The 12,661-nt window shown below is 37.5% G+C and overlaps 1 protein-coding gene across 9 annotated transcripts in view; it reads left to right on the forward strand.

The window, feature by feature from the left end:
• Nucleotides 1–12,661, forward strand: part of NEBL (nebulette) — a 378,828-nt gene that overhangs the window by 264,569 nt on the left and 101,598 nt on the right. For 5 of the 9 annotated variants that reach the window (XM_086334538.1, XM_086334536.1, XM_086334539.1 and 2 more), the window contains 2 exons: nucleotides 4,655–4,759; nucleotides 6,960–7,070. The exons of 2 other annotated variants lie outside the window; for them this stretch is intronic. In XM_086334538.1, coding sequence (XP_086190664.1) covers nucleotides 4,655–4,759; nucleotides 6,960–7,070 — 216 coding nt within the window. Of the gene's footprint in view, nucleotides 1–4,654; nucleotides 4,760–4,972; nucleotides 5,165–6,959; nucleotides 7,071–12,661 lie in introns of those variants that run through there. 2 more of the 9 variants (XM_086334542.1, XM_086334541.1) reach the window with 2 other exon arrangements.

Consider the following 12,661-nt stretch of genomic DNA (forward strand, 5'->3'; position numbering starts at 1 on the left):
GAGTAGGGAAGCATGCTGTTTCCTGCCTGTTTTATGATGATATTTACAGTTTCTTGGACTAAGGGGGCCTGCAGAAAGCTGTTAGATCGGCCTCAGTAAGGATAGCATCCTCAGCCATTTCCAGTCCTAATTTCTGACTTGTAGCCGATCATGTAGGGCCCATCCTCCTTTAATAGTCCGAGTGATTTTCCCTTGCTAGGGATGATCTAATCTGTAGTGGCCCACCCTCTCGCACAGCCCTTTGAGAGCTTCTGCAGTTCGTCTCTTTCAGTTTACCATCTCCCTCTCCAAAAGAGCGCGAGGTCATCAGCAGACCTGCAGACTTCGCTGTATCATGCCCTTGCCAGATAATTCATTAAAATGTTAAGTAAGAATGGCCTAGTGATAAGTCCTGGAAGGCTTGCACTGTTTAGAATTCTCCATAGAAAGAAATGTCTGTTTTTCAGATCAGATGGCTTCATTTTGGGGATCAGGATGAGGCATTTAAAAAAAAATTTTTTTTAATTTTTTTTTTTTTTTGCCTTGCCTAATTTCTGCTTTGCATATGCTCTGCCCATACTGTGGGGCTTCCCTCTGCATAGCTCACTTCCCAATCTTGAGAGACACCTGGTTCTCTGAGGCAGCCTTTTTTATTTTTCTCTTAGCCATGTAATGCTTTTTATTTCCCCAGATATCCTCTGTTTGGTATTTTGTCCTGTTACTCAGCTATCTAATCAATTCCTTGAATAAATCAAACCTACTGACTACACTGAGCAGTCAGCATCATGGATCTGGGAGCCTTTTGTAGGGTGGTCATAAAAAATAGTAGGTTAAAAGGGATCCTTTGTATGTTTCTTGTAAATTAGGATAAAGAGTCTCTGCAGAGCAAGTGAGCCTGCATCTGCCAGAAGCCTCTGACTCAGTGTTTTGATTCAAACCTTTTTAGGGTGTTCATTTGTGTGGCAGCAGGAAGAACATTTTCCAGGCAAGTGAACATTGTTTATTGTGGGTCACCCTTCCCGATGCTGAAAACATGGGATTCCATGGTTACCCCTCCAGAGAAAGCTCCAATGGTGTTCAGAAACCTGGGAGAGCAGCCTTGGCTCTGGGCGCCTCAGTTAACACACAGTGCTGGAGCCGCAGCTCTGTCTTCCAGGGTTCATTGCATTTAGCCAATGTGGTTCCATTTGTGAAAAGACTTCCTAGCTCCTTCTGGTTAAGAATGCTTGTAAAAGGAAATACCCTCTAACATTTCTACATCTGTCTTCCGCTTTCGGCCATTAGCTGGTCTCATACTAAAGTGAAAGAAACTAGGCTAGAAAGAGGAAGCACACTCAACTAATTTAAGTCGAACTGTAGTTGAGACATGGTGGGATTAATGGGTGAGGTCAGCAGAAAGTAAATTATTTAGGGCATCTGATTGACATTAAGTCATCAACTTTGGATTGTGTGTTGGTTGTGAGTGCAGATGGCTGCACAGAACACGGAAATCCTAGCACAGGGGCTTAACAGATAGATGACTATTTTTTTGAGATGAATCCTGGATGGAGGGGCTGCAGCCTTGATGTTATCAGTCTCTCAGGCTCCTTTCCTTCTGCTCTGCCATCATTGGTACGGTGGTTTCTTGTCTCGTGATGGCCTGGTTCCTGCTGTTTTCCTGTGGTTGGGGAAGACAGAAGGTGGACGTGTCAATGGGCTGTGTCAGCAAGTCTTTCCCCTTGTACGAGCTTTACCAGTAATAATGCTGGGGAGACTTCCAAGAATATCTCATGGCCAGAGCTGGGCACCTGTCTTCCCCAACCGATCGCTGGCCAAAGGGAATGAGAAAGCCATGCCTGTCTCAGAGCAATTTGTCCTTTGCGGCTGTGGTAGGGGCGTATCTTCTCCCGTAAATACACTTGAGTGCTATTGTTAGGAAAGAAAGGGTTTGGAGAGGCAATCTATCCAATAGATGGGGCCATCTGTTAGATTTGGAATTGACTGTCTACTCAGTGATTTTTATTTTACCTAAGATTTAGTATTAATCATCGACGTAGTTCCCTTTCATCTTTTTTTTCCAATTCTCCTAGTATATGAAAGCTACTAATTCGTGGTATTCTTTATATAAAAATATAAGATCATATGCTTACTGTCTCTCATATTGTAAAATTCATTAGAAATACAATGTGAGTGACAATAAGCATATAGTAGATGTATGTGTGTGTGTTTATCTTTTAAATAAAGACCAGAGAAAGGAATGGAGAGCACACTTAAAACTGAACTATTTGCCTGCAGAGCAGAGGAAATAAACACTTCGCCTTTATCCCTAGCTCCTGTCCTGAACATTCTGCTCAAATCAGAGCTTATCAGAGGCTGTAGCCACAGCACATACCACTGCTGTGAAGAATGTGAATGGGAGAGGGAAGAGATGGTGGCGAAAGATAAAAATAATGAGCCAAACTTAAGCCTAATGATAGCTTATTTTCTCTCACGCTTAATTATATAACGGAGATACTTTTTTTCTCCTTATGATCAAAATAGCCTACTATTTATCATAGTGCCATTAACAGTTTAATTACTAGTGACTGAGGACGGTGATTTGCAGAGACCTAAAATTATGGCTAATCTTTGAGAAGAAAAAAAAAAAGGCAATTTAGTGCTTAGATAAGATAAATATGTTCTAATGTTGATTTCATGAATAAAGCAAATGTTTAATGTGGTCAGCATCTAATATCTGAGTCATCGCCGTGAAATACGGCATTTAAAATAACGTTACTCAATATGTTTGTGGCTGGTTACACCTCAGGTCAAATAATGCCCCTTAGGTCTGTTCAAATATGGTAAAATCTCTATGTCATGTTAAAGTGTAACATCAACATTAGTCATGTTCTTTAAGAACCAGGTAGTGTATACCGTTAAACTTCACTTTTAGGCTGTAATTAGGGAGGCCATGTAATTTAATCATCTGAACTATGACATTTTTTTCAGTCTAAGTATTTACAGTCTTGGGTAGATAAACATGACTTTATTACAGGGTGATACAACTTTCAGCAAATTACCTTCATCCTCTCAAACAGTCATAGGTTTTGCCTGCCCAGTTTTCAGACTGGATGGCAATTAGTGTGGCAGTGGGATTACATTTCAGATCCCTCTCTATAGTTCCTGACTTCTTTTTGACTTATCTGCCCATGCGGGATCTTCTCGCAGAGTAATCCTGGCCTCTCCTGAGGGGAGAGAGAGTGATTCCTCTCACTAGTGAAATGGAAAGAGAAAATGAGGATTGCTCAGCTAAGCCTTTCTGGACTCTGTCCCATTTGCCTGCCTGCCACCACAAGGGGGCATTCTGCAGTGATCTCCACAGGTGACAGGCTTTCTCGGTGGGTTCTATGCTTGGGGGAGTGGAGGAGGTTGGGGAGGCCTATGGGTTCTCATAAATTGGATAGTCAACCTTTGATTTGAGCGTAATTAATTAGTGACCAGAATCCCACTGTGGCCACAATTTATGCCCCCTCCTCTAATCCAGCATGTCTAGGTAATGATGCTAACAGTAATCTCCATTTGTTTAATTTCGTCCTCTTCTTAATTGGTCACATCTGTCCTGATGACTCCTAACTTTAAACCCAGAGATAGGCAACTGTGTTTCTGCTTGACCATAGGCTTACCTGTTAGGGTCTGTGGCTTAAAGTAACAATAAATTAGGACAATTGTATGAGTGAAATGGAGAATTTTTTTTAAGATGTGAGTTAAAGTTTGTGTGTGTGGTATGACATAGCTACACAGAAAATGTGTAAATTGGAAATACCTATTTTATATACATCTGCTGTATGTATTCCCTCAAACTTGTGTATTAGTTCTAAGTATTCAAGTTATCTTGAGAAAGGCCATGCTTAGCACAGAACCAGATTTATTTATTGAGAAATCTTAGCATGGTTTGAAGAAATCAAGTGATAAAGGAGTGTGCTGAGTATGCATGCAATACTTCGTTGTTGTTTAGTTGCTAAGTTGTGTCCAACTCTTTACAACTCTGTGGACCGTAGCCCACCAGGCTCCTTTGTCCATGGGATTTCCCATGGATTGGAAAAATCTGGAGAAGGAAGTGGCTACCCACTCCAATATTCTTACCTTACCAGTGAGCCACCTGGGAAGCCTATGCAATGCTTCTTTTTAAAATAAAGAAAAAAATTATTTTTAATTAATTTTTGTTGATGTATAATTGCTTTACAATATTGTGTTAGTCTCTACTGTACAGCAAAATGAATCAGCTGTATGTATACATATATCCCCTCTTTTTTGGATTTCCTTCCCATTTAGGCCACCACAGAGCACTGAGCAGAGTTCCCTGTGTTATACAATAGGTTCTTATGAGTTAGCTATTTTATACATGGTACCGATGTTTCTTAATTATGCTGAAGAAGCTGGACAAATAGGACCCACAGTCAGTGTGGGTCCAACACGCAAGATCCTTGACGGTAACTGTACCCTTACTTATGTAAAGAGCAGCCTTTTTCTTACCCTGCCTCATCCCCTTTGTTGTTCTGGGCTGGATATCGGTTTATTTGATTTGGCTTGTTTTGAGCATCATTCCACATTGGAGTATTTATTTCAGAAAATAGACTTGTGCAAGTTAATTCTTCTGTTTAAAAAGGGAGCATTAGAGTTGTTTTCTTTCTCTTATGTAAAATGTTCTCTCTTTCAGATCCATTATAAAGAAGAGTATAAAAAGTCTAAAGGCAAGTGTACGTTTGTGACTGACACGCCTATGCTAAACCATGTAAAACACATTGGTGCTTTTATTTCTGAGGTAAGGTATCAAAACTTTTTAAATGGCTTGTATTATTTTCTATTTATGTAGAAAAGTTTGTGTATTAAAATTAGAGAATAATGTTTCTGGTAATACCACTGAATGTTGATATTAATAATATCTGTATATATAATTCTATGCATTATGTCAATTAACTTATGTAAACTGGTAGCTTACTATCTATTGTTGATATGTTTTATTATAGATATCTATGTTGACTCTAACCTTTTTTTATTTACATCAAATTAAAAGGAGATATTTTTATTCAATAGAAAGTACTGGCAAAATAGTCTCAGAAGTTCCATTATTTTATTTCTTAACAGACTTATTAGATATAAATGATCCAATCTCATTTTGAAAATAAGTCAAACTGATCAGCAGATTCCATAAAATGTGGTATCTTTGGTAAGTAACTTCAGATCAATTTGAACTATTTTTGGTTAGGATCAGCTCAACAGAGATACCTGCTATGAAATTATAGAGTAAGAAATGCGCTATGTTCATTTTCCAGCTGAAAAATCATATAATCTTTTTCTGAGCGCATGTAGAACTGCAGCTTATGTTGTGTTATAAAGCACAGTGTTAACAGTGATTTCTGTGATGAGGCAATGCCAGTGTCTGCGAATAGATCATTTTGAAGAGATAAACTCGAAAAGAAGATGATTAGCTAGTGTTGTAGATGACTGACCTCTAGTGTTTCCTAAGTTATTGGAAAAAGAACAACGTGATATTCTTGGGATTATTTCTGCCAACATGAAAGCATTTTGAAGAAAACTGGTAAATTTTAAGTATGAAAATCTGAAGAGTTATGGGAACACAAGGCTTACACAAGCTATATGCTCAATGAATCAACACTCAAGTCTGGCTCCAAGTAGGAGTAACATCAGGGACTTGTGGATAGAGTGGGGAAAGCCACAGTTTTGTTTACTTGTGTAAGCTATTAAATATTATTTCTCCTTCACAGAGAAATGCTTGGTGTTCTTAATTATTAATTGAGGCTTTTTCCTGAAGGACTTAACTACAGAGGAAAAAAAAAAGGAAGAGGGCAATCTGTTACATTCCTTTGAACCTAATCTTCCCAAGAGGAAATAGTGAATGAGTGTCTCTCTTTATGAGTAATGACTGAGATCATTTAGAGGCAGTGCAGATTGTATGTGGGAAAGTGCAAAAACAGCAAAAAAGCTCCCCAACCTCAGCACCCCGCCGTTGTGGTGGAAGAAGTTAAGAAGACTTGAATAAAGGAAGGCTGTCCTTTGTGTTCAGGTTCTAGACAAATTCTAATGACTTGTGTTTTCTGGAACAGCTCAAGTGTCTCATTCTCACGTATTTTTTGGCAATATGAGACAACAATTTCAAATATATGAAATTGTTGGTACACAATAGAATTACTTTTAGAAATGTGCATGAGTTTAAGTAGAAAAATAGCCATTATTTAATTAAATTGATTTAATTAAAATTTTCATTTGAGGTATAATTGACGTGGAGTATTATATTAGTTTCAGGACTCCACATTTGTACGCACTGTGAAAGGACCACCACAAGAAGTCTGTTATCATGTGGAGTCACACATCTTATTTCTTTCTTCCCCTTATGATGATTACTTTTTAAGATTTACTCTCTTGGTGACTTTCAAATATGTCATACAGTTTTATTAACTGTAGCCACCATGCTAGAGTTTATGTCCCCAGGTATTGATTTTATGACTGGAAGCTTGTACCTGTTGACCGCTTTGCACCCATTTCTCCCATCCTTCAACTCCCCGCTTCCAGTTGTTATTTTCTTGCATGTTTGGTTTAAAGGTTTTACCATGATAAATTGGATTTATTTCTTCAAATATGACCGTCGGGTTCGGTATCTGAGATTAAAGTTGACTTTACGTATTTAAAAATATTTTATTGGAGGATAGTTGCTTTACAATGTGTTATTTTCTGCCATACAACAAAATGAATCAGCTATTCGTATACATATATCCCCTCTTTTTTGGATTTCCTTCCCATTTAGGTCACCACAGAGCCTGGAGTAGAGTTCCTGAGCTATACAGTGGGTTCTCAGTAGTTACCTAGTTTATACATAGCAGTGTATATGTGTCAATCCCAACTAATTTGTTTCCTAAGAAAGTACTTGTCTTCATCTCTTTCAATATTCGCAGTAAAAGAAAAACTGAGACATATTTATTTTTCTTTTCTTTCTTCCCCCCTAGGCAAAATACAAAGGCACCATTAAGGCGGACCTTTCCAATTCTCTTTATAAGCAGATGCCAGCCACAATTGACAGTGTCTTTGCCAGAGAAGTCACACAACTACAGAGTGAGGTATGGTTCTCCTAGATTATTATACGGTTATGTAAATCAAATATATACCTAATACACATTGTTTAGCATTTTATAAAGAGTTGTTTCTCTTAGATAAACAACATTGGAAGCAACTGATTCGTGTTCTGTCAGCAGTCACTCAGAGTGACGGTCGCTGATGGTCACAGATAGAGACAAGGACCTGCCAGTGTGTTAGTCACATGATACAGTCTTTCCTAGTCCCATTCTCCACTACTAACAGAGCAAATATGAATCTTATCTAGACACTTTACTTAGATTACAATCTTATAGCAAATATTAAACTAGTCTTTGATTTAACTTGTGAGAGAACATACCCATAGCTTATTAAAAATCACATAAAGAATTAATGGTTAAAGTCAGGATCCACAGATCTGTGCTCCCTCAATTAGACAAGTGGTTCCCGAATTTTTTTTTTTTCTCCTGGATGGTGTTTTCACTTAGACTATATCAGGCTCCCAAAAAAGCCTCCACCAGGTGGAAATAGCTATTTTAATGATTGTAAGTTGCAGACAGACTTAAGAACTATCATTATGTAAACTCATTTTGAATCCATGAGAGTTTAGGAGTAATTTTCCTTTTAGAGTACATTAACACAGAAGGAATCCTTAATGCATTTAATCTATTGTGTTCCTTAAAACAGAATTTCAAAATAGAATATTTCTCCTCTTTCTCACTCATATTATTGCTATGTTTTCTTCATAGTACACTGTGATTTTTATTTTTTATTTTTTGGTTACTTTATTCATCCATAAGAGAGCAGGAACCTCATCTGTCTTGTTCCCTGCCTCATCTCTGTGCTTAGGAGTCTAGGGACTCCTAGAACACAAGGGGTGTTCAATAAATACTTGTAAAATGCATTTTTGTTCAGTTGATTGGTTTTTTTTAAGGAAATGTTTCCTTTTACATAGTTTATATTTTTCATGCTACATTTGTGGTTAATAATAATAAATGCATAAAAATGCTCACTATGTGTCAGGTACTGTTCTATTCATTTCACATGTATTTATATCACTTGATGCTCACAACTCCATGAGATAGCCTCATTTTGGAGATGTGGAAACTGAAGCACAGAGAGGTTAGGTGACTTGCCCAAGGTCATACAACAGACAAACAGCAGAGCCAGCATATGAACATGGATGAATTCGCTCAAGTCTTGGTTCTAAGCTATATCTGTTACCACCTCTTTCTTACTATTTCTACCCCTCTTTTTAAAAATTATTAAACAAGTTCACTTCTTTCTCCAGAATCCTTTTATTTTTAAGTAGAGGATACGTAGATAACTTTAAAATAGTCTGAAAATAGATTACTCTTGAACAACACCAAGTATGGTTATTCTTTGCAGAATATCTTTAAGTACTTCATTATCACAGACTTAAATGTCCACTGTGTACCCAGCTTGGCAGTAAGCTAATCTCAGCTGTGCAACATGAGGCTAAAAATATATGTCAGGGCTCTGCATGGCTCACCAGGACTAATATGCCCGCCCTTTCTTTCCCACCCAGCATCTGGTGACCCAGCCACTTGCTAATCATACAGAGTTCTTTATAAAGCAAATAATTATAACATTTGATATTTGACAAGATTTTTGCGATAATAATAAGCAACAGTTATATAATAAAGAAAAGAAAAATCTTTTCTTAGTTTTATACTTACTTGGGAAGGTAACATTTTCAGATATTTACATTGTTAATTGCTTTGGAAGTGCATAACTTTTCTCCAAATTTTTTTATGGCGTAAGCATGTCTATAGTATACAACTATGTGTACGTAGAACTTAACATAAAAAGTAATCCACATTGGACATTTTGGAATCTGTTCCTGTTTTTCTCCAGAATAGATTGTGGCTTAATTGGTAACAGGTATTATTCCAGAGGAGAATATGCACCCTGAGAAAGAAATATATGTGCTCTCAAGAAGCATCACTGCCCAGGGTCATAATTAGTCTTTGAACTTGTTAGAAAGGAAATACCTGGATTCTGAAGAAGGTGTCTATTTCAAAGATTTATGTAATTGTAATAACATTTCTTTAGATACACATAAATCTATTTTATTATTGTTAAAATTGGAATTCTCAGAGCTTACCTGATAATGACAGGCAAGAAAGTAGAACAATTTAATAGTATTTGTGATAATTAAAGAACTAACCTTTTACTGTGTCCAAATAGTATCAGATTTGTGGCAACCTGAATTAGAATATGTGTCCAAATAGTATCAGATTTGTGGCAACCTGAATTAGAATATGAGGCAAATTCTAAAATGTAAGCATGTTCCAGTTTCTAGTGAAAACTATCCTAAACTTTTGATATTGGGACAAATTATTATCTTCAAATCAATCTGCAAACGCTTATATTGAGATTGAAGTGACAAGGTTAATGCTCCTTATAGAAAATGACTGATACATAGAAATCCCTTTAAAAAAAGAGAGACAGATGTGGAGATTTTAGGAGGACATATTGTTAGATAACTCTCACTAAAAATTTTACAAAGATCACAAATAAAAGTTCTGGAAATGGATGGACTGTGCCACTAAGTGGTGAGACCCTTCTCACAGGGGCTGTCTCACGCTGAGGCTAAATAATCCCTTATCATAGAAGTGATACAGGCTGCTCAGGCATCTGAATGGCAAAGATATATGAGAGCTTATGTTTGTATCTACAGTGGCCACACGGTCCTGTTTCCAGAGCTTCAGGGTTGCCTGTGCTACGGGATTGGCTTCCCTGATAGCTCAGTTGGAAAAGAATCTGCCTGCAATGCAGGAGACCCTGGTTCGATTCCTGGGTCAGGAAGATCCTCTGGAGAAGGGATAGGCTACCCACTCCAGTATTCTTGGGCTTCCCTTGTGGCTCAGCTGGTAAGAATCCGCCTGCAATGGGGGAGACCTGGGTTCGATCCCTGGGTTGGGAGGATCCCCTGGAGAAGGGAAAGGTGACCCACTCCAGTATTCTGGCCTGGAGAATTCCATGGACTATATAGTCCATGGGGTCGCAAAAAACTGTACATGACTGAGCCACTTTCACTTCAGTACCTGTATAGTAGTTATGAAATATACTGCAAATCAGAAATATAATACATCTTTTATATGTAGAGATGAGATATAAACATATAAGATGAAATATATAAGATAAATGTATATATTCCTTGTGTAAACATATTTACACATAGTTTTCATAAGACTACTGCAAGTATCTTCCCCTAGTTAGGTGTCTAGGGCCATAGCAACCTTAACTCACGAGGTATGAAGAACACAGTGTTAACCTGGGGAAATGCTACACAATAATGACACATCCTACGAAATCAAATTTATTAGAAAATTGATTAGCTCAACATACGTTTCCATTAGCTATTTTAAGGCTGAAAATTAATATGATAAATTAAAGTTCAGCTGCTTCCAATTTGATGTAATCTTAATTCTAAAGTGGTGCTTAGTAGCAGCTATAAATGAAATGACTATTTTAATGCAGTGAGTATAAAATTACATAGCCTTTTTAAGAACGAGTGCTCTTTAAAATTGTGCTTGATGACTCACTACTTCTATGATAACCCACAAAATGATCAGCTGCATTGGTTATGTTTATAATGTCACAAGTACCACAGTTAAAAACACAGAATCAACCCAGCATCCAGCAGAAAGGAGATAGGCATATGCTAGTTCTTTTTACTTAGAGCAGATCTCATAAAAGTTGTTCCTTGGCTTAAGAGACTTGGCCACCCATTAAACTCCTCCCGCCACCAAGTTGTAGAATGTAATGGAACTGGGATGATGCACTTTCTCAGCCTGAATGGAGGTTCTTAATGGGTTTCTGTTTAACATAATTAATTGGTGAAAATTTTAAAGATATGTTCATCAAAATTAGATTTCCCGATGGATTAAATCAGTGAACAGATTCTAGCAAGATGAATTATCCCTGGAATAACATGTGGTGCTATATGGGAGGTTTAATAATCATATGTAGGAACAGAGCTAAGCAGGAGTGAACAAGACTTAGGGGCATTCATTGACAGAAATCTCAACATAGTAATCAAAAGGAAATTGGCATGATCTATGGATGTATTAACAGCATATAGCACATTAGAGATGATAACCTAGAGTAAATTGAAGAATTCTAATTAGGACCAGTCAGGCCATATCTGGTATATTTTGGACACCTTACCAAAGAGGTGGAACAGTTGGAATTTGTACTTTTGAGAGTGTGTAGAGTATATAGCGGAGAAGGCAATGGCACCCCACTCCAGTACTCTTGCCTGGAAAATCCCATGGACGGAGGAGGCCGGTAGGCTGCAGTCTATGGGGATGCTAAAAGTCGGACACGACTGAGCAACTTCACTTTCACTTTTCGCTTTCATGCATTGGAGAAGGAAATGGCGACCCACTCTAGTGTTCTTGCCTGGAGAATCCCAGGGACGGGGGAGCCTGGTGGGCTGCCGTCTATGGGGTCGCACAGAGTCGGACACAACTGAAGCGACTTAGCAGCAGCAGCAGCAGCAGAGTATACAGGGGTTTAGTGCCTAAATCTGCACAGATAGTCTGGGAGTGGAAATCCCTGAGAGCTGGGTTCCCACATTTACAGTTCTGTCCTGTGAACTAGAATCCTCCTGTATGGCCAAACAGTTGCATTGCTGGGGAGATAGATTTGAGTTTCATTAAAGGAGGAACTTTGTGTTAGAACCTTCAAAATTTAGAAACTGTGATGCCTGGGTTGAGTTCTCTTTCACTGGAAGTTAAAAAAAAAAAAACCTGGGTGGGGAAGTCAGAAAAGAGATTTGAACTTGGATAGTTGTACTGAGCACTAAGCACACACATTTTGCACCAAGTAATTCCAACTCCATTTAACATCTTATCATTAAACTTTTAACATATATTTTAATTTAAAAGTAATTCATTAATTTATTCTTGTTTTATTCTCATTCATTTATTCACTTATTTATTAATTTATTCACTCACTAAGCCAATGTTTATTGCAGTTTATGTCAAGCACTATTCTGGGTTATAAGGATTTAGTGAATTAGTTGCATTCTAGTAAGAGAAGACAGAAAATAAGTAATTTTATAAAAATGAAAGCTTGTAATTTAAACTTATGAAGGAAATAAACAGGATAATATAGGAATAGACTACCTGGAAGGGGATAATTTGCTTTCTTAGGGATCTTCAATTTTTAACTCTGTTTTTGAGTTTGGTTATTTCTACTTCTGATTATTCTCATGTCTTCTCTCCAAACAGGTGTGGGGCAGATTTAATGTGGTAGTGATGGGTGGCATTGCAAAGGTGCTTATTTCTCTAACAGAGGACAAGGCTTGACATATATGAGACTTGCATTATATTTTCTCCCAAAGGTTAGGGCTTTTAATAAGGTTTATTTAATATTATAGTTGTGCCTCCATAAAATTAAAACAGTCAATTAAAAAATGAACAATTCACTTTTAAATATCCAAGTGTTTCCCCAGTTTTGTTATTTACTTTCCCAGGACTTAAACCTTGAACATATATTACCCTAAAACCTCTTGGTTGTAGAAAGATTTCCCAAAACTGTAGATGAGATTTAAGCTAGAGGAATACAAGTAGGGATTTTAGCG

This window comes from Bos grunniens, chromosome 13, assembly GCF_055505025.1.
Source record: "Bos grunniens cultivar Pamir isolate PY7600 chromosome 13, Bosgru_T2T1.0, whole genome shotgun sequence".
NCBI classification, from domain to species: Eukaryota; Metazoa; Chordata; class Mammalia; order Artiodactyla; family Bovidae; genus Bos; species Bos grunniens.